General features: G+C 42.7%; 1 protein-coding gene across 2 annotated transcripts in view; it reads right to left on the reverse strand.

The window, feature by feature from the left end:
- Nucleotides 1-22,328, reverse strand: part of DNAJC6 (DnaJ heat shock protein family (Hsp40) member C6) — a 90,675-nt gene that overhangs the window by 12,275 nt on the left and 56,072 nt on the right. For both annotated transcript variants that reach the window (XM_084636719.1, XM_084636718.1), the window contains exons 5-13: nucleotides 17,926-18,048; nucleotides 16,007-16,140; nucleotides 13,320-13,514; nucleotides 12,750-12,867; nucleotides 9,888-9,967; nucleotides 7,573-7,766; nucleotides 7,382-7,462; nucleotides 6,008-6,454; nucleotides 2,853-3,005 (exon numbers count right to left, since the gene is read on the reverse strand). In XM_084636719.1, the coding sequence (XP_084492845.1) occupies nucleotides 2,853-3,005; nucleotides 6,008-6,454; nucleotides 7,382-7,462; nucleotides 7,573-7,766; nucleotides 9,888-9,967; nucleotides 12,750-12,867; nucleotides 13,320-13,514; nucleotides 16,007-16,140; nucleotides 17,926-18,048 (1,525 nt within the window). The remainder of the gene's footprint in view (nucleotides 1-2,852; nucleotides 3,006-6,007; nucleotides 6,455-7,381; nucleotides 7,463-7,572; nucleotides 7,767-9,887; nucleotides 9,968-12,749; nucleotides 12,868-13,319; nucleotides 13,515-16,006; nucleotides 16,141-17,925; nucleotides 18,049-22,328) is intronic.

Below are 22,328 nucleotides of genomic sequence, written 5' to 3' on the forward strand. Positions count from 1 at the left end.
ACGGTTACCTGAGCGGGCTCCATGCTTGCTGTGGTATGGCGTCTGCACAGGTAACTCAGGAAAAAAGGCACAAAATGATTGTCTGCCCTTGCTTTCATGGAGGGAGGGAGGGAATGGGGGCCTGACGATATGTACCCAGAACCACCCGCGACAATGTTTTAGCCCCATCAGGCATTGGGATCTCAACCCAGAATTCCAGTGGGCAGCGGAGACTGCGGGAACTGTGGGATAGCTACCCACAGTGCAATGCTCCGGAAGTTGACTCTAGCCTCAGTACTGTGGAAGCACTCCACCCAGTTAATGCACTTAGAGCATTTTCTGTGGGGACACACACTTGAATATATAAAACCGATTTCTAAAAAACCGACTTCTATAAATTTGACCTAATTTCGTAGTCATACCCTAATGGTTGCTTTGTCTCAGAGCAGATAAGCAGCCAGCTGCCAGAAATGGAGCTTTCAAAGGGCATATCCACATTCCTGCGGTGATTTAAAAACGAGGACAAGAGTGGCTACTTGACTTAAGGGGATTATGGGATGGTTCCAGAGGCTGATCAGAGCGCAGCAATGCAACCCCTCATTCACACAGACGCCCGGGTGTTTCAGCCAAGGCACAACAAGCATGAATCTTCTCGCTGAGGTGGAGTACCAGGAGCGCTCTAGCCATGGAGTCAGAGCGCTCTACATGCCTTGCCAGTGTGGACAGGTAGTGAGCTAGGGCGCCCGGGGCTGCTTTAATGCGCTCTAACTCACAAGTGTAGCCAAGCCCTAAAGGTAAAGAAAATAGTTCTAACCCAAGGTAGATCAGGATCATACTTTAATTCAGTGCTTTAAAATGAAGCAAGGCCTCATTCTTCCATGTATGTTATCTGCCCTGAAACCTACTACTATTTCCCTCTACCCTAGTAACGCTGACTCTTTTCATCTTAATTAGCCTCTTACAGTTTGTATGGCAACTTCCACCTTCTCAGTATGTATACATCTTCTTACTATATGTTCCATTCTATGCATCCAAGGAAGTGGGCTGTAGCCCACGAAAGCTTATGCTCTAATAAATTTATTAGTCTTGAAGGTGCCACAAGTACTCCTGTTCTTTTTGAAGTACTTTGGAATGCCTTTTGGGTGAGCACCACCAGGATACCTATAACTTACTTATAATCCCTTACACTTGAGTGCTTTAAATTAAAAAAAATTCCAGAAATTGCTGAACTCAGCTGAATGCTGCAAATCTACAGACCCTTCTATCTTTTGCTGAGTTTTTTGTACTACTCTTGAGCGACAGGGCTGTCTTGTGAAAGTAAGAACCCCCTAAATATAGACATAGCAGCACAAAGGGAAAATGCAAAATGAAAGTCAAATGAAAAATATGCCTCAATATAAATAAGCCTCAAGATCATGATGTGGTGACTTGCTTTGGACATAAACAGCCAGCCAGAATAGTTGCTTATCAAGAGCTGAACCTAGTCAACATTATAAGTTTGCACTTTCTGAATAATACAGAAATGGTGCTCCAGATTACATATGTCCCCATTCCCACCACTAGGATAGTGCATGGATTCTCTTCAGCACTGATTGCACGTATGGATGTTTGTGTTGGAAAGGGGGTGGGGGCTGGAGAACTGGGTAACCCTCACAGAAATTTCCACCCTCTCAGGAAAGATCAGCAGCCACAGAAACATTAAAGGAAAGCAAAGGTGTAACTGTATTTCAGAGGGGACAGCAAGTTGTTTCATTCTAATGAAGTGGTATAAAAATACCCAGATAAACCAAACTGGGTTTCTTTAATGCAGTGGAGAGAAACAAGTAGTCAGGTTTTCAAACATTATTGGACTGCACAACCACCTTCTGCCAAGTTCCCTCATTAATTCTCGACACTAGCACTGTAATTTAGTACCATAAAATAGCCAAGATACTATTTAACTGCTTTCATTGATACAGCCGGCTCTGATTTAGATTTCATTGATACAGCCAATTAACAAAGTTGATATGTCCAGTATCCTCCTCCCTTCCATGTTATGACAGAGCTAAAATACAACAGTGCCAGTGAGAAAAGAATCTCCTCTTTTGTAATACTAACTTTCCAATGAGAATATCCCACCCGAGAAAGGTGTTTTAGATGATCAGACATGAGAATTAATTTGGGGCTGAATTTGTTTAAGCCAGAGAAGGCTACAAGATCAAAAGTTCTCAGTATCTCAACAACGTGATCTCTAGTTCACTTCGAATGAGAGACTATTTGGTGGTACTTGCACCAATAAATGGGCATAGAGAGAAGATATTGAGATTGAGCAGCAGGAGGAGGAGAGATTGCTGTCTGCAGAAAATCTCCTTGCCTTTTCTTTTTTAAACACACAAAGCTTAGCATCAGTCTGATGGAGACTCAAAGATAAAATGAAACAACTAAACAAACAAGTTTAAAATAAGGCTGATGGGAAGAACCATCAGAAATCTAGATCCAGTATGATGCCTGACTAAACACGAAGAGACTGGAGTTCTCTACCAGACTTCGTGTGCTGTGCCCTATTTAGTGCAATTAATGGTAATTTGGTTCATATCAGACCTCATAACCACATGAATACACATGCAGGCATCGCTGTTTAGCAGTCTGATTTCTTCATGTGCACAAATGGCTCAATAAATTAAATACAAATTGGGAGTGTAACAGGATTCAAATTAGAAATAAGCTGCAAATCTAGGGACTGAAAGCCCTTTCTTCTCCCTCCGTTGAGCAGCTGTGCTCTGGTCATTATTTCAGAGATAAGTATGTTTGTGCTTATTAATGGCTTGTTCCCTCACCATTACTTATACAAACACCTGTTTTAAATACCATAGATGAGGCATTGAGTTTCTTACCCACGTGAAAAGGGTCACTGTGCACTGTAGGTGAAGGACTTCTTGTTGCTTGAAGGAAAGGATCACCAGTGGCATTTGATGAACCAAGAAAAGATCCCAGTAGATCTGGACCAGATTGCTTTGGGCTAGTTCCAAATGGATCAAAGGCAGTTGCTGTAAAAATGCATTTGAGGTTAATTTTTGCATTTCATACTATGCTTTCCCTTTCTAATTAGTCTGGATTAGATCTCTTCTCCTCAAAACAATTAGGCATCATTTGTAACTCCCACAGACACTAATAGGAGGTAGGATGCAACCAGGGGAGACAGACTGATAACTTGGATTTGCACTGAATGTATAAAAGTATTCCAACCAAGTGCTACAACTCTAGGTTCTGTTAGATATATCCATGGCAACACAGATGCACATCCCATCTGTCTTATCCAAGGAGGATAACTGCTCCTAAATTCAGCTGAAGTGGGATGCTATAGGAAGGTATTTTAAATTCTGACTTGCAAACTGTGTGGAGAAATGAGTGACTAGCCCAAAAACTTCAGGTGTTGGAGTCTGTCCAGCCTGTTCCCCTTCCTGAAACTATTTGAGAAATAAAATGGGGAGTGTTGGAAGTTCTCTAAAAGCTTTGAAGACACCCAGAGGATGTCATCAAGATTATGGAGTTTCCAAAAGGCTCTTGTAGAAATAGCTTTAGAGAAGCACTGGTGCCCTTCCTGTATATATGAACCATCTCCACATCTGTGACATGGTTCTGAGTTCAGCTCTTCCATAAATTCCGTTTTGAGTACATGCTTATCCCATAGCATTTTAATTTGGAGAAGCTGCCAACAACAAGGAGCAAAGTTTAAGAAGAGAGGGGAGCAATCTGATCTGACCACTTGAAACATTATTGTAACATGTTGTGTTACAGAAGACAATTGTGAGCACTGAACACTGTATGAAGTGAAGTTACTTATGTGGTAGCAGCATTGTTCATGTTACTGAACGATTGAATACTGGCTTACTGTTCTCATACTTGCTTTCGAGGTCCTACACAACCTAGCTCTCTTGTACCTCACTCATCTGTCCTCCTCATTCTGCCCACTCCCTTTGACCACTCCCTTCCTGCCCCTTAACATATGATTCCATTCTGCCTGGAGATCCTTTCCTGACCCTACTGGCAGAGCTAGGGATGGGCAAGCGAGGTCATTGGCCTGGGCACCAACTCCCAAGGGAGTGCCTAACTGCTGTGCTTTTTATTTTCCTCTGTTCTGCTCTGATTGGCTGGATGGGTGTTTTATTGTTATTGCTCAGCTGTTGGGGGTGCCAAATGACTTTTCTTCCGTGACTGACAAAATGTCTAGGGCTGCTCCTGACCATTGCCACACCCTACCCTCTTAAGAGGGTGCTCTCACAAATCAGCTTTGAGGCTTATAAACCACAATCATATATCAGAAGCAAGATACTCAGGATGAGCACACTGCTCACACAGGGAACCTGGGTACCTTAGCCTTCACTCACTTCTTCCTTCTCCAAATCTCTGTCAGCGTCCTTCCATCCCTGCACCTCAAAGATTTGTATTCTCGTCATGGTTTAGATTGAAAATTGCGACCGTTGCAATCTGTTTTGTAGACACATCTGGTGTCTGTGCACTAGTAAATAAAAGATTCCCTCTAACAATAGGACACTAGATTCCCTTATTCTAGTTAGCTTTGGGATCTTCAGGAACTAGCTGTGAAAACCTCACATTTAGTGGGTGTTACTACAGTGAACTCTACTCAAGTCTGAGACCGCGTTGATCTAGTGCACTACGAACGGATTTTAAACACCACAGCATTAACACTGTTAAAATGATTGCAGAAGGTATATATATGATCAGGAAGTTCAGCATAGGCAGTTCAGCATAGGCACTGATGTACGTATGCTGCCCCAAAACAGGTTTTTTGAAACTAAGACGGATAGTTGTGGGTTAAAGAGAAACTGTCACAGCCTTTACCATATATTTCTTTAACTGGTTCTGAATAATGTGGGGGTTTTTTTGAGAGAGTAAAAAGGGAAGAAATTCAGCTTTACAGCTCTCTCAAAACAAAAAGCCCACCCACAATAGGAAAAAGCTGCAATGAAAGTATTGTGCCCAGTGATCTGGAATAGCTCCTCCAAAGCTTGCAATCAAGTTTGACCAGGAGTTTCCATTCTCTGTGAGCTTGCAGCTGCCTGTGGCATAGTTGATTAACCATTTCTTAGAGACTTTCCATAATCTGGGCCTTTGAGACTCTTGCCTTCAGCATTTCCTTCATAGATCCTCTTCATTCCTCCTTTCCCCCGCCAAGGAGTCTGGGCCCCGCCCCTTATCTCTGACACTCAGCCTATGGGCAAACTTCGACACTCAATGTCAGTATCATCTAAACAGTCTGCCTTGTACTTTTCAGCAGGCAGGGAGGAGAGAGAGAGAGAGAGAATTTTTAAGGTTTCAGTATTTGCTGGCTGAAAGAGAGAAGGCAGAAATAGCAGAGGGACAGACATGTGCATTGTTTCCATAAACTGGAGATGGACCACAACCACAGTTCCTCACCCCTCTGAGCTATGAGAAAGTGGAGATCCAGACTTTGCTATACAGACCCATCTCTAGCAAAAATCCAACAGCTGGTAGGTTAGAGCATACCCCTACCAGCCCCCACAGCGTCTCTCTAATTGGAGAATTATGAGACATATCTGCTTGTTTTCACAGCTTGGAATCTATAATTTCATTTAGAGGGACACTGGGTCACTGTAAGATTTATGAATTCTAAAACATTCTCCTTCTACCTTTGTTACACAGTATCATTTTAAATAGTCCCCCATCACAAACTATAAACTTACAGAAATAAAATACTAAATGTCACTAATAACTAATTCACATGGACATGAGTGTAATGGACAGGTCCCTTCACCCAAGAAGTATGCACACATTATCAGGGACCACTGAAAATTCAGTATTTGAGATTCCTTAGAGGGTGATGCTCTGTGTAGTGCAAAATGCCTTGGTCTCCTTGCAAGGCCTCACAGATACTCCAAATCCCTCCCCGTGTAGAGCCTCACTCGTCCATCATCTCTACTACAAGTCCAATAGCTCAGAAAGGCTCTTCTACAGCCACATCATCACACATTTGTACCAAGTCAGGGACTAGGCTAAGAAGCGTTACCTTCTCCTACTCTTGGGGACGGAGATGGGGATGCTGAAGCTGCAGAGCGTCGGGGGGTGGAGTGTGCAGATCCAGGCCCACCTACGTGAAAGACATCCTCAGCAGCTGCCTGTCCACCTTGACTGGGGGCCCTGGAACCACTGACCCCAAACAGATCACTCAACAAGTCTGAGTTAGAGGGGAGAGCAGTGGACTGAGTGGGGAAATTCTTGCTCATAGGGCTACCATCTAGACCCAGAAGGTCAACATCCTCAGGTGGAAGTGGTGCTGGAGTCTCTTGTTGCTTTTTGCTGTGTTTTGGAGTCCCATGGGTTTTGTCACTGCTAGCATTGCTGTGCTGACTGGAAAGGGATAAGAGTTCATCATCCGATTGTTCACTCTCCTCATGCACTAGTGCTGCCCGATCCTCAGAGGTGGGGTGAGAACTGCTTTTGTCAGATTTCTGATCTAAGCGAGCAAAAGAATTTATGTTAGCTTCCGGTTCTTTACGTTTTTACATATAAGCCGTTTATTAGCCTCCCATGGAAAAAAGGCAGCAATAGCAAAACACACGTGTTCAGCCAAATTTAAAATGGAAGTCCCAATTACTCTGTATTGTATGGAAATATTTCCACTTTACTGATAGGGAAACTGAGCCTACGGAACAGGACAGTGTAAGAGCCTGGATGAGAACAGAAGCTGTTCCTGGATCTAGATGTGGTGCCTAAACTGATTTGTCTCAGGTTTCATTTATGGGGGACTAAAACACAAGGCAAGGGCAAAAATGAAGAAGCATTTTAATGAAAGCATCACTTGAACTTTAATCCAGGTTTTTAGTTTGGTAAAAGGGGGAAATCCTCATGATGGATTCCTAAACTGTATGTTGCAATGATGCTGCAGGAGACTTATGCTAGATATGCTATAGGAGAGGTTCTCAAGCTTGTTCACAGTGTGGAACATGTTCTATCAGACCATTACGTCCCATGGATTACCAGCCCTCCCATTGGCAGGCACAGACCATTTCTTCCCTGTACGTAGTCACATAAGGTGCCACAGGGGATGTTGTAAGTGAAAGAGCAATATTAGGAAAGGCAAGTATTTTAAAACTGTCGTTTACTGTGTATTAGCAGCTGGAATCAATGGCTCTGAGTTTGAGATTATGGACTACCTCAGTCAGACAAATCCAGGGCAAGCAGGCACAGTGATCTCACTACCTCAGAAGAAGGGAGTGTTCATTTTAAACTCAAAATTGCAGCATAACCAGTAGCCCACAGTGATCTAATGTGAAAGACAAGATCACAAGCTGACCCTTTGCTTGAGCACATTCATCCTTTAAAAACTAGAGACAACTTTTTACAACACTGGCTGAAAATACTAGAGGCCAAGTCCAAGTACCTTGCCAGCTGAGAGAGGAGAGGAATGCCCCCTGTCCAACGTTTTTTATGTTATCCTGAGGTGCATCTACAGGGCATCGACCTGCAAGACAAAGAACCAAACGCACCAGGATAGAAGGAAGTCACAAAATAGCAAAGGGCAACGTCAGTGTTAGAAGCTGAAGAACCTGCACAAAGTAGGGCAGTTCTCACCTGCCAAGGCGAGAGCGTCTTGATGTTCCTGGTGAGAGGAGAAGAGAATGCTTGCATTGATGTCTTTTGTTGTGAAGTTCTCCCAGGGAGGAGTCAGGTCAGTCTGTCTATCAGCAGATTCTATTTCTATCTCCAGTGTAACATGAAACAGCTGGGGATATTTGTCTGGGGAGTCGCATGCATCCAGTTCAGGTCTAAATGTTGACAGAAAGTTGTTCAGTTAAAAGTGGTAAAGCAATTTTTTTTTTTTTGGCAGACAAAGTTTAAAGCCTTTAATACATGTATACGTCCACGTTCTTCATTTTTACACTTCTCCCAATCACTCCTAGCATCTTTTCAACTGCACACAAACAGCAGCAAAGTGGCAAGGACAAAGCAAGTGTCTGGCATGTGTTACTATAAGATGAATCATACAAATCAGCAAAGTTATTCTTTAGCTAGTTCCCAAGGAAGGGGAGAGCAAAAATTGTACTCTAAAGACTCTTGCCTCTACTTCATCCTAACAGTCCCCATTTCAAAAAAAAAAATCAACCTTGCTTGTTGACAGGTTGTGCTGCTGTCCGCACTTTGTAGAAACCCAACAGCAGCTGAAAATATAGACACTCCTGAAGAGAGAGACTTCATTTAAAATAAAATGGAATCAGTTACCCAAATTAGCGTGCTCCGAGTTGCAAACTCATTGCCATGAGGTAGATGAGGGCTAGGGCCCTTTCCCAAAAATCAGCTACTCCATATCTAGACCTCGTCATTATACCAGAAACCACAACTGTGTTCTCCTATTCATCCAGTGATTGGACAGTCTGTAAATCAGTCCCCAAGAAAGTTCCTTGTCTCATCACATGGGTGTAGCCCTTGTCAAGCCAGTGCCCTCTGAGTCTGGGGAGCTGGTGTTCCCTTCTGTCTATTCTGTTACCTTCTCAATTATTGATTAGGGGCCTGAAGGCTGCATACTTCCTCCAGACTTGAAATTTCTGGTCTCACCCTACAACACCTACCATTTTCAGTTTCAGACCATTACTCATTTCTGCTCTCTGGCCCAGTGTGGGGTTTCTACACTCCATCACATGGATTAAGCTGCCTTCTGACTGGACTCTACCACTTTGCCTTTTTTCCTAACTGCACAGTAATAAGCTACTGTCACTGCACCATGTAAAGAGCATTCTCAGTATCTGATTTTGCAGTCCAATGAATGCAAAAGTTGTAAGCAGTGAACATTCTTAGAGTACTCAAGCCTTAGTTTAGTTATTTTAAAACTTTATAAAACAGAGTTAATGAATATCAGTAAAGCAATGGGAGACATTTCCCTTAAACACTTCTACAGAGAAAGTATCTTATTCCATTCACCCATGAAAGGGAACAAGATCTTACCTATTTTACTGTTCCACCTCATCTACCCATACTCCATACCACCATGCAGTCACCCTTGCAGGGGTTGCATACAGTCTCTGCTATATCTAAGGACCATTTGTTTTAACTATTAAGTTACCTAGGGCGCTGAAAACAAAAGTTACATCTCAGAAATTAAGATATTTGCCTAGGATAACTCATGTTCTTGGATATTTTACCACAGTGCACCAGCTTTGGGGAAGTAGTGGGCATAACTCCCCTCCCCATTAAACAGACATATGCAGACCTGAGCCATCTGAAGGGATGTCCTGGTATTAGTTATACTGGAAACAAAAGGGGAGACTTGCCTTTCTAGGGAGGCTCAGCAAGTCCAAGAGTGTTTCCCCTTTTAGGGACTTTCACTTAGTAGGCAGCAAATATAGTAAAACATTCTATTGAATATTCCAGGTGCTCCAAACAACTCTCCTTCTGCAGAGTCGAGAGTGGCTAGGAGCCAGCAAGACAAGAAGAGCGTACATCATGCATGCATTTAATATATTAAGTAACCTCAACCATTTAAAAAAATAGGGAGGAAGAGGACCACTCATTATGGGAGGCCCACATATATTTTCTGCATCTTCACAATTGCCCATTATGTAGTTTGGGAATCCCTGAATGAGTGGTACCTAGGGAAGAGATGGCTCCCTCAAAGTAAAAGGAAAAATGGTCTTCAGAAAGCCCTGTTTCTCATTTCCCCAGCACCTCAGAACAGGTATTTGAGAGACACTGATATAAAAGTCTGACAATTTAGTTCTTTATCAGTAATGTTGTCAAAGCTACTCAGGCAGAAGATACTAGAAGAGCTATTTATGCCCTATTTGTGTGCCGGTATGCATTAGTTATGAGTCAGTGATGGTCAGATTGTTTGTATGCAGCTAACATGCTGAAGTTTGCATGCAGTACTGGTCTTTGCCCTAAGAGGTACTTACTTCGTAAATTTTAGCATGGTTGTTCCCAGTGCTATGAATCCAGTATGAAATTGAATCTGGAAGATTTGTGTGTTTGACATCTTAAAAAACAAAAACAAAAAAACAAAACCACCACAAGATTAAATATACACTTCTTATATAAAAGGGAATTAATTCTCTAGATTTATATGACACACAGGCAGCTAATTGGTTCTACTTCACTAACTGTTACCATATAAGTGAATACTCCTGGGGGAATTCTACACCACTGCACCTGCACAGAATTTATGTTCCCTGCAGATTTCTTTGCTTCCCCACAGAAAAATGACTTTGATGGGGAAGCAAAGGGAAGCCACAAAAGCAGTCATGCAACCCTCCCCGGCAGCATATTTTGGGAGCCCAGGTCAGCTGGCAGAGGTAAATCATTGTGGGGTAGGAGGCAGAACTGGGAAAGACCTGGCTGGTGGCTCCTACCCTCGCTGAGCTCAGCTGCTAGTCCCAGTGGCCCTGCGGAGGATGGGATTTCCTCTTCCTTTGCACAGCATCTGGGGCTGGGTCAGACCCACCAGGTTTCTCCCCCGGCTGAAGGAAGCTCTGCAAACTTCCCTCCCCCCGCTTTCTGCGCCCATTGTTCCTCAGTTGCACAGGAAGGAATCCACTCCTCCCTCTGCCAAACCCTGTGCCCAGACCCCCTCATACCCAGACCCTCTCGCCGAGCCTCACCCCCCTGCACTCAGAACCCCCTCAATGAGCCACACTCCCCCTGCATCACCCCAACAAGCCACCTGCACCCACATCCCCAACAAGCCCCAACCAGCTACATCTGGACTGAGCATCCCCACTGAGCCCCCCACACCCTCTTGCTGAGCTCTAACTCCCCCCACACTCAGACCCCCCTGCTGAGCCCCAAGCACCTTCACCTGGACCCCCCTGCAGAGTCCCATTACTGTTGCACCCGTAAACCCCACCCCCCCAGCAAGCCCCTGTGCATTCAGATCCCCCACTGAGCTGCCCACACTCAGACTGCCCCACATAGAACCCTCCCAATCCACACCTGGATTCCGCCCCCCGCCGACACACACACACTTGGATCCTGCCTTACTGAGTCTGCCTGGCTACATCTGGCACAGAGGGGCAGGGCCCTGGGGTGTTTCTGGGGCAGGCCTGGTCCTTGCGCTGTGTCAGGGTTGGGTACAGCCTCACCACTGAGTCCGTTTCCCGGGGGGAGAGGGTGTTGTGTAGCTGCACAGAGATCTCCCACTTCTGTGCAGCCAGTGGCCTGTGCTCCCCAATGCCATACCACATTTATTTGACAAATAATATTTTAAAATTCTGCACATTTTACGTGCAGAAGATTTGTTTTGTGGTTTTTTTGGGTGCACAATGCTCTCAGGAGAAAAGCGAATGAAAGTCTTTACTGACAGCTACATCACCGGATTTGTTTTTCAAGCATACAACAGCTTTTCTATCTCAGAATCCAATATCTAATCGATTTCAACTCTCCTTCCTTGCATGTAATTCAGAACACCTCAGTGCTGAGTAAACATTTCTCCCCTTTGTTCTCATTTCTCAAGAGATCTTAGTTTTATTTTAGTGATTTTATTATACATCTGTTCTGACAGACAACCATGTTGCCACTATGTATGTTAAAAATCTGTTGACCTAATCGTTTGCAGGAGGAAAGTTCCTGCATTCTCTCACGAAGACTCCACTCCAGCCCAGTCCACCCAGAGCATGGTGAAATGGTACATTAGCAGGGCCCTATCAAATTCATGGTCCATCTTGGTCAATTTTACAGTCACATGATTTTTTTAAAAAAAATTGTAAGTTTCATGATTTCAGTTCTTTAAACCTGAAATTTCACAGTGTTGTAATTGTAGGGGTCGTGACACAAAAAGGAGTTGGGGGAGGGTCACAAGGTTATTGTGGAGGGGGTTGAAGTACTGCTACCCTTACTTCTGCGCTGCTGCTGGCGGCGGTGCTGCTTTTAGAGCTGGGCAGCGGGAGAGCAGTGGCTGCTGGCTGGGAGCCCAGCTCTGAAGGCAGAACCCCCGCCAGCAGCCGAGCAGAAGTAGGGTGGCATGGTATGGTATGGCCACCCTTACTTCGGCACTGCTGCCTGCAAAGCTGGGCCCTCAGTCAGCAGCCGCCACTCTCCAGCCGCCCAGCTCTGCAGGCGGCAGTGCAGACGTAAAGGCAGCAATACCATACCATGCCACCCTACTTCTGTGTGGCTGCTGGGGTGGGGGGGGTGCTGCCTTCAGAGCTGGGCCCCTGGCCAACAGACGCTACTCTCTGGTTGCCCAGTTCTGAAGGCAGCGCAGAAGTAAGGGTGGCAATACTGTGACCCCCCCTAAAATAAACTTGCACCACCCCACCCCCACAACTCCCTTTTGAGACAGGACCCCCGATTTGAGAAACTTTGGTCTCCCTTGTGAAATCTGTATAGTATAGGGGTAAAAGCACCCAAAAAAAATACCAGATTTCATACGGGAAGACAAGATTTCATGGTCCGTGATGAGTTTTTCATGGCCATGAATTTGGCAGGGCCCTATGCATTAGGAATGTGGAAATACTGGCTTGTTGCCACCTCCTTCCCTACGTGGCAGGGCAGGAAGTCCAGTAGACCCTTGCTTCAAGCTGGTTACTGGCAGAGGAACTTTCAGTTCTTGCAGCTGGAAGGATCCTGCCCGGTCCCCTCCATACACTACCAGCACTGTCACTGCCTACTCTGAGCTTCACTCCCAGCCTCTCCAAGTCTTTAGGGCCATGCTGAACATTTTTATGGCTACTTTGCCTCCTTCCACCTCAATCTTTGACTGCCAGGGTCAGTCTTTGACTGCGTGTTTGTGCTGTGTGTATCAAAAGGTAGACAAACTATACTTTTGCTTGAAGTCGTCCTCCAATGGTTGATCTCATATGGTAGACAGAAATGACAACATCTCCATGAACAGTGACTCCTAATGGAATTATGACTTTCCCGTCTTGCATACGGAATTCCCTTTAAAACAAATGAGGAAGAAGTCCATGGTTATGCGCACTTCAGCAGAACCATTAAAGTTATTGCTGGTGTACTTCAAAATACATAATCTCAAAACTCAGACCGTGATTAGTGAGTAGAAGTAGCATTCTGTGCTCTTACTAGTGGTCAGTTGAAACGGTAATGTTTCACATAGAACTACTAGTATAGTGCTGAAAATAGGGGTAAGCCCAGCACCTCATCATAGAAGTTCAGACAAGCTCTGGCAGTCGAGTTTTAACACTGGGCATCAACTTCCCAGTAACATTTTCACTTCTAGTAACACTATCTTGCCCAATCAAATCAATCACAAACAGGACCCCGCCGCCGCGCCCTGCCCCCCCCCCCCCGCACAGCTTGGAAGTTAGATGTATTACAGTAAAAAAAGACTTTTATTAGCATCATTAAGAGGTAAGAAAGCCATAGTAACTTACTTCATTCTTTCATATTCCTGGGAGGTTGTAAAGATTCTGGTTTCTCCAATCAGAATGTCACAGAAGGGTCGACACCCATTTCTCTGCTTATTGAAACAGGGGACTGGACTGAGAGAGACTGATTTGATAGTAAGAGGCTTACAGTGAGGCTGGATAGGCTTTTCTACTATTAGATCACAAATGTATCCTAGGTATCTGCAACAAAGAGAGCCATTACCAAATGATCCCATCACTAGGGCTGTCAAGCAATTAAAATTTATCATGATTAATTGCACAGTTAAACAGTAATAGAATAGCATTTAAATATTTCTGGATGTTTTCTACATTTTCATTTCAATTACAAACACAGAATACAAAGTGTACAGTTCTCACTTTATATTTATTTTTATTACAAATATTTGCACTGTAAAAAGACAATAGCATTCTTCAATTCACCTCATACAAGTACTGTAGTGTAATTTTTGTTGTGAAAGTGCAACTTACAAGTGTAGATTTGGGGGTTTTTTGTTTGTTACATAACTCCACTCAAAAACAAAAACAAACAAGCCAAAAATCTACATTTGTAAGTTACACTTTCACAACAAAGAGATTGCACTACAGTACTTGTATGAGGTGAATTGAAAATTTCATTTCTTTTGTTTGATTTTACAGTGCAAATATTTGTAATAAAAATATACACTGATTTCAGTTACAATATATATGACAATGTAGAACATCCAAAATATTTAATAAATTTCAATTGGTATTCTATTGTTGAACAGTGCAATTAAAACTGAGATTAATTGTGATTAATTCTTTTGAGTTAATCGCGTGAGTTAACGGAGATCAACAGCCCTACCCATCACACAATTATCACTTCTGTTTTCTATAAGAGAGGCACTTGGAGAGCACAAACTTGCACTGAGCTGCTTGTAAAGTTCTAGGAATGGAATTTTGTCAGTATTTGTACAACATGCATTTACTGCCGTCAAGCCACAAAGCAAGCAATGTAAGCATTTTATGCTAATTCTGCATTTATAAGAATAAATAAAAATAAATAGAGTCTATACTGAAAACAAACAAAACAAAAAACCCACACATGGCAGCCTGTCTCAGAGCCCAGGACTACAGACTTGGTGTAGCAGTATTGTCTGTTTGGTCAGCAGGCCCAGGGGTCAGCACCCGCTTCTCCAGTCTCTTTTAGTTCAATGTGTCCTGAACTCCTTGAATGGGGTTCAGCTGGATTGGCCTCTTTGTTGATAACCCCCTAGTCCCACCCCATCCCTGGGCTAGGCATAGGGGAATCTGGGGTAGTTAGGGGGACCAGGCTCTCACTCCACCAGGTCCCAGCACAGGGCCCTGAAAGGATGATAGCATTGTATGACCTACGCTTAGCCCACCTCCCCCACCCAATGCCTCAGTTTGAGGTGGGACTTTGCTTTCAACCCCAGAGTCTCAGGGCTGATGCAGGTGACCCTCTGGTGCCCCTACCTTTCGGGTGATGTCTAAAAGGCAGGGGAGGAAGACTCACAGCCAGACCTCTTTAATAAGAGCTTCTCCTCCTGTCTCAGGGCAGTGTTCCTCCAGGAAATGACTTCTCTCCTACCCCCAGCCTGGGCTGCTGGAACTCTTTATACTCTTTTCCCCAGGAGTATGCTTGGCAGTACCTGAGGGGTGGAGCTTTCCTGACCTAGCACTGCTGCAGCCTTTTCCCGGCCTAAGCCTTAGTGTGGCTTTGGAAACTATCACACTTGGACTCATGCTATGGTGCTAAAAATAGCAACGCAGACATTCCCACTCTGGTTCCAAGACCCACCCTCCTTGCAGGGTTCCAGAGTTTGAGGGGGAACATGTACACTACTATTTTTAAGTGCCATAGCAGGAGCCGGAGTCTGTAGACGCGGGCTCAGAGAGTCCCTGCTGCCGGTGGTTTTTTTGCAGTGTAGATATACCCTTAGAGACCAGTTAGCTTAGCTCCAGCTAAGTGGATTGGAGGGTTTGTTTCTATAATGATCTTAAACAGCACTTTTAGAAAATAAATAATGACAATTCCAAAACTTGCCAGGACACAGCAATGCTGTTTTCAGCTTAACTAGGCTAAGAATCTTGGGGGTTTAAACTTTTGTTTCTACATATTTATCACTGCATTTTTTCTGTTCACTCAGTGGGAGCCTGCCAACAGGATATTCTTCTGTTGCAACACAAACAAGATGTTTTTCACAGCAAGTTTCTGATCAGACAAACTAATTTTGGGGGAAGCTTGAAGCAATAGTAAGCCTTGTCTTAATTTTCTTTCAACCTAACGAACAAAGCCATCATAAACAAAAAACAGACATAGCCTTCATCTATTAATCCTTGGCCACAATTTGAGGAAAAACAGCATTCACCATTCTCACTTTACACAGGGTGAGGCTAGGACACAGAGGCTAAGGAACTTGTCTGACCCTACATAGCTCTGGCAACATTAACATGCTAGGACTGGAACTCAAGCATTCCAGGCTCCAAACCCCTTGCTTAATACTTTAGACCATCATTACTCAGACTATCATGTGGCACGTGAGTAGTTCCACTGACTTCCGTGGGACTACTCACAAGAATGTTTGTAGGACCCAGGCCTGGACAGCTGAGGAGATGGGGACCACAGGCCTAAAAACATTTATATGTTTTCAACTATGTTGAATAGTGCTTGCCCGACTAACATACTCTACCTTCTGTGGGATGGCCAGAGTCCTATTCCAGGTCTCTTTGAGTTGAGCAACTGAATAGCTGGGATTGGACTAGAGAAGAGATGACAGAAACAGAACATTGCACTGACCAGAACTGCTGATGCTGCACGACCATCCTGTCAGACAAAATGCAAGAGCACAAATCAGAAGTATCCTGTTAATTGAAGGGAAAGGATAGTCTATTTTAACCCAATCCATATTTAAAAGCGCATTTCAGCAAGATTTCAATGACATGGCTATATTAGAGCTAAAGGAGGAATGCCTATAGAAACTCTTGTTTCGGCGCTTTCATTTCTAGTAATTAACATTTGAACCAGACTAAATCCAGTTGATAGAAATGGACTCAGTTATTTTACAGAAGTGCATAAAAGAGTAGTTGAGGATTCACACAAGATTTTGAGGGCTCAGAAATAACTTCTGTCTTTGTATTGGAACTTTTGCTGTGTTTTAGTAATTTGTAGTTTGTAATATTACACTACACCTGCAGATCTTGGGCTCACTGCAATCTGCTAAAGCAGTGATTTACCTTGATACAGGATTTGCCACCCCAGAACAGACTAAGGCTTAAGTATCCTGCTGAATATAGGCATGTGCTTGAAGTCGAAGGGACCACTCATGCCTTTTGAGCTTACATAGATCTCTTCTTCAGGGTTAGAGCTCTGTGTAAGCTCAAAAGCTTGTCTCTCACCAACAGAAGTTGGTCCAAAAGGTGGGTGAGGTAATATCTTCTAGTTTCTCGAATATCCTGGGACCAACATGGGTACAACATCATTACATACCTTGTGTTAAGCACTGGTTTAAAGTACCTTGCTGAAGAGGGGCCCCCATATTGGTAACCTATCTTTTGGACTTGGCTGGCTGTACAAGCTAGTTGGAGGGGGACGGACAAAGAGAAAAATGCCCTTTGACATACAAAAAATTCATTTGGGCACTAAGCAGGTCTTGGAGCTCGGTCATGTTCAAGTCTTTTGGGTTGGGAAACTACATACCTAGAGAACTTATGTGTTTCTGATTTTCACAGTAGAACTGTAGTCAAATGGAGAGTGACATTATTAGGCTTAATGTTTATCAGAAGTTTCCAGATAAAATCTGCCTAGATCATAGAAGGTTTTTACTGCCCAAAACTTGACAGCCCTGAAATGACAACCTGGGAGCCGAAAGTTAAACAGAACTCCTTCTGCATCATTATCAACCGTAAAGGTTCTACAGGCCAAAGAGTGTGATTGTGTAGGTGTCACTGACACAATCTTCAGCCTACACTGTCCTCAACATCTGTGCAATTACAGGGCCCTCAATGGGTTTGCCCAAGGCCCTGGAAACACTACGTTGTTAACAAGTCTGTTGATGTACAAGGAGGGACAGAATGTGGTTCATCCTCCTTAGCTACGCTGGCTCTGCAGGGCTAACTGGAGTAAAAGCCATCAGACTCGTTTTTCATGGAAGTTAGTAGAACTGACTCAGTACTCACAGGAAGTAGATCTGAGGAGTAAAATGTCCCTCTTGTTGCAGACAGAATATAGACCCACACTTTAATGGTAGTTTTAGTTATTCTTCTTCAAGCTCTCCTCCCCCAACCAAACTAGAAACTGCATTTAAAGTTGTGACAAACCATAACAATCAAAGCAATGTCTGCTGTTGTGTCGGGCAGAAAAGACTCTCAAACATATTGCAATACATAAGATTAAAGGCATGAAGCATTTTTAGCATCAAGTTGAATTGTCTCTTTATATTTAAAAGTTTAGGTTTTTGCATACTGGCAGATTGTATAATCCTTATTCTCCTGTATGGACTTACCCTCATTGTATCCTTGTACAAGGGTGCATTTTGTTGCTGGCCAGTTCCCCAGGGAAGCAAGAGTTTACAAGCAGAGATTTCTCAAATGTAGCTACCGGCTGACTTACCATGCAATGGATGACACACACATTTTTGGGGTTCTGCTGTAACCAGTTGTGCATGTTCTTACATACAGCATAGAGATTATGCAGACTGGGTGCTTGTCTCATTGGCCAGCTACATTCAGATACCTAGGAGATCACATAATGAACAAACATAAAACTTCATAATCCCCTTAACTGAGACTGTTTCATGGATCTTTCCTGTCAAAAAGAGCATATCCCTTCCCTACAAGGTAAATGATGTGCTTTAAAACCCTTCAGCCTCTTTTTTCATGCAGAACTCTGCTTAATGGGGGAGGCATGAATTATGGAAGGGGCAAGAGAATATCAATTTCATATTATGGAACAAAAAAATCTTTTGTCCCTGACAATACATTTTAAAACTGTTTTGAAATATTTAGCATGCAACTTGGATCATCCTTACTAACTATTTAAAGCACTGAATTCTCTTTGCAAGGAAGAGTTGGATCAAATTGCTGTGCTTTGATTATAGTTACACTGTAGTAAGTCCTGCACTAGGTCACATGGTTGACATGTTAGCAAACTGGTTCTTAAAGTTACGGCCTGGTTTTCAAGAGGAGCTGAGCATCGCTTGCTTCCACTGACTTAATGGAGTGGGATTTGAGAGACCTCCGCAACCCTGAAGATCAGGCCACTAATGCCTGGACTCTTATGAGAGAGAGAGAGAGAGATCTGATTTCTACAGCAATCTTTTAATACTTTGAGTAATTCTTTGTAGAAAGGAATTGGGTAATAGTTTCTAAGATGTCAGCCAGAACATTATTCCTCAAATGCTAAGCTGTACAAACAAGCAAAGCATTTCTAGCTATCACTCATCCATATACTCTCTGAATAATACAGTTGTCTCAAGGACAATCTTTGCAGTGCTGTGCCAAGTTGCAGATTGGCTCGCCTTCCACAAACCTTTTTCTCCATTTGGCTTATTTTTAATTGAATTGCTTTTTAAAGAGGTTTCTGGCCAGAGGTAGGAAGCTACAGTACCAAGTTTCACTCTGTCTGAAGAGCAGTTTTTTCCCCAAGCAGACATTTGAATTCTACTTTAGGAATGGGGAGGGAGGGGGAGGGAAGGAGAAGAGAAGATGGTAGTTTGATTAAATCTTCCTAAATACGTGGAAGTTCCCTAGATGGATCATATAACCACTTAAAAGGAGAATGATATAAATTTGTCAAGGCAGCTTACTCAGACTCTGTCCATAACGTCTAAGCAATTAATTTGGGTTGTATTTAGTTTGAACCCTAATATTTGTAAGGGGATCTACAGCAAGGCTGGAATCCCCCTATAAGAATGTATTGTTTTCCATTGTAAGCACCTAGCAAAGTATCTGTTGCTGCAGTTAACCGTCTATAACACAAATTCTTATTTTAAAGTATGTACAATAGTTAGAAATAGCCATTCTGCTCTGTAGCAGATGAGCATACATTAGGGAGTGCTCACATGAAGTGCAATGAGCATTTATTTGGCCATTCTTTTAGGTTATAATCATGCAAACTGAAATGCATTTTTTTTCCTGGACAGTTTCACATCGTGATTTTTTTAAGTGGAGTTGCTTGGACAATTAGTCCTGATTGTGTTTTGCTGTTCTCCAAGGGAAACTGTTACTGACAATATGACCAACGACCCATGAACTAAATATCCTCTAACTAGGCCTTGACGCAGCAGACTGTAAAGGCTCTGAAAAGCTGTTACCATCTATTAAGTAAATATGCATTTCCAGCAGTCCATAATTATTCATTTGCTTGGTCTGTAATCACAGGCCAGCAAGCAGATATGTAATTTGGAAATTTTTAAGTATATGTTATGTAGTTTTCTTTATTTGACATGCTACCTCAATATCATTAAGGAAATTCAACACAACATAAAAATAAGTGGAAGTTGTATACGGCTTTTGAAATATGGGGGCCTGTGGCCATGTTTATGATACTAATGTTAGGACAGTAACATCAGCTTGTTTTTATGCATAAAAATTTTTATTTTTAATTTCTCCCAGCTTCTTTGGGAAACTATTGGAGAAGCCACTACCAGGGAAGTCACTAGAAGAATGGATTATTAAAGGACTAATGAGCATTATACTGTTCCCAGTTACATTCTTCCAGGGGCTCTACATTTTGCCTTGCTTATTTTTTAAAACTGTATCCTATCTTCAGATACGGCAGCTACTTTTCCTCTTCAGAAGAAAGAAGAGGTGAATAAGCCAGTAGGAGGCAAAAAGGGTTATGGAAGATGAGAATTAACAGCAACTATGAATTTACAACATTTTTATATAAAAAAGATTTATTCCTCTTGAAAAAAAGGCTTAGAGAATAGGAAACTAATAATCCACTTTAAAGAAAGAACAGAACAAGCAGCTACTGTGCGTGGAGGGGATTGGGAGGAACACCTCTCAGTTAGTCCTGTGCCAAAGCCTAAATGGAGAATAGTCATTCAAGGATTTTAGCTCCTTTAGGATCCATTAGTATTTTTCCATGTATACCACATCCATTGCAAGAGCACCATGGAACAATTTTACAAAATCATCTCATATATACACACACCTTATCTTTCCTGCCTGCCTAATAGAGACAGACTATCCCAGCCCAGAACCTTAAGATGCTGCATTTTGATAAATGCTATTTATCATTTTCACCTCATGTTTTGAGGCAACAGCTAACAAAATGGCTAGTCAGTCTTAGTAGGTAACATACACAGTAGTAAATAAGAATATGAATACTATTTCCTGCCCTGCAGCATTCTTTCAATAGACAAGTACAGCAGCAATACCACTAAAATATTTTAAGTTGAGTGGCTGTAAATACAGATCCCACTGCATCTTCTATGGATACAGAAGAGTCCTGACGTTAGTTCAGTTTTTGTTGAGCACTCCTCATCTCAGCCCCATTGCCAACAAATATACCTGAATTTGTTAAGCAAAAGTGAATTAAAAGCTCCTTGATTATTTTCACCTAACAGGTTTTCCTGATTCACTGACAACATGCAACACCATCACAGAAAGGCCGTTTACAAATGGAGCCATTTTTTTTAGTGATGTGCATTTTTAGCCATGGTGTGCACACAAATGTAAATGGAATGGCTACCAGCGATCTAGACAGTGGCTGCAAATAGACTCTTCAGTTTACTTAACAACTATAGGTCAGACTAATCTCTTGCTACACTAGCTTAAGTTTTGTAATTAATGTTGCATTTTGGTGGAAGACAGAGCTAGAAAGAAGGAAGAAGATTGCTTGTAAGAAACTGCTTTGTTTTTTGGGTTTTTTTTTTTTTTTTTTAAAACCAATTATGCCTAACCTTGCATATCTACAGGGATCTCCAAATGCTTTAAAACCTTCAAGAAATTGTAGCCCAACACTTTTGTCTGGTATCATTCTGGTTTTATAGAGGAGGAAATGAAGGCAGAAAGCATTAGTAACTTCTCAAATAATAAAAGTAGGGGCAGAGCCAGATACACAACCCATATTTAACTTCCAGATATAACTTTATTTTGTGAGGGCAGGAATATCACTGATTGCATCAAGATTTTACATAACTAGAGAGACAGTTTTGCAGCACAGAAGTATGCTGGTTTATTTTTAAAGAAAACTTCTTTAGAAGCACCTTTGTTAGGATACCTGTTCTCACCACTTTGCTTTTTTAATTCTTTCTAAGAGAGTCTGGTGAAGTGAAGTTTCCCTATGTACAGTACCAATACTGTAGGTGATTACAACGGTGACATCACACCCCATATTCTTCATAGAAATATGGTTAAGATATACTTTATGTAAGATGGCTCGTGTAAGGGATCAATGGAAAGGTTATAATTTACTGAATGTGATTTTCCAATTTGTATACATGTATGAGCTTGCGCTGTGCAGATCTTTCTATACAGCGCAAGACAGTATTATTTTGGGTTTATTCCCCAAAGGGGGTGTGCACGTGAATGCTGGGTGAATCCTCTCACACAGAGTGGACTTCAGTCTGTGTCTGCAGCTGGGTGTGGCCCTACCTGTGTGCGTTGCAAGAGGCCGGAGAGCCTAATTCAGCAAAACAGGGAAGGGAATCCAGGCTGGTGGAGGAGGAGGGGGCTCAGTGAAACCCCAGTACATGAGGTGGCATCCCAGAAGGAGGGGGGTCTAACCCATCACAACTACCCTCTGCTTTTCAGGCCTTCAACAAAATTAGCACCTGAGTATTATGCTGTTAGGCAGTCATGCAGATGGGAGCTACTTTCATTCATACACACTACAATTTTAACGAGTTGTGCAACTCAGTCAGTATATAAAACTTAGTGTTAATAGACTGATAAGTCATTCTCTTAGAAAATTTTCTGAAAAAGTGCTTATTCCTCACTCCTCTGCAGCAGTTTCTAGCAGCTGTACAGGAGTCACGAGTAGCATAGCGGCAACTTAAGTACCCC

Source organism: Lepidochelys olivacea (assembly GCF_965140295.1).
Source record: "Lepidochelys olivacea isolate rLepOli2 genome assembly, chromosome: 8".
Taxonomy (NCBI): Eukaryota; Metazoa; Chordata; order Testudines; family Cheloniidae; genus Lepidochelys; species Lepidochelys olivacea.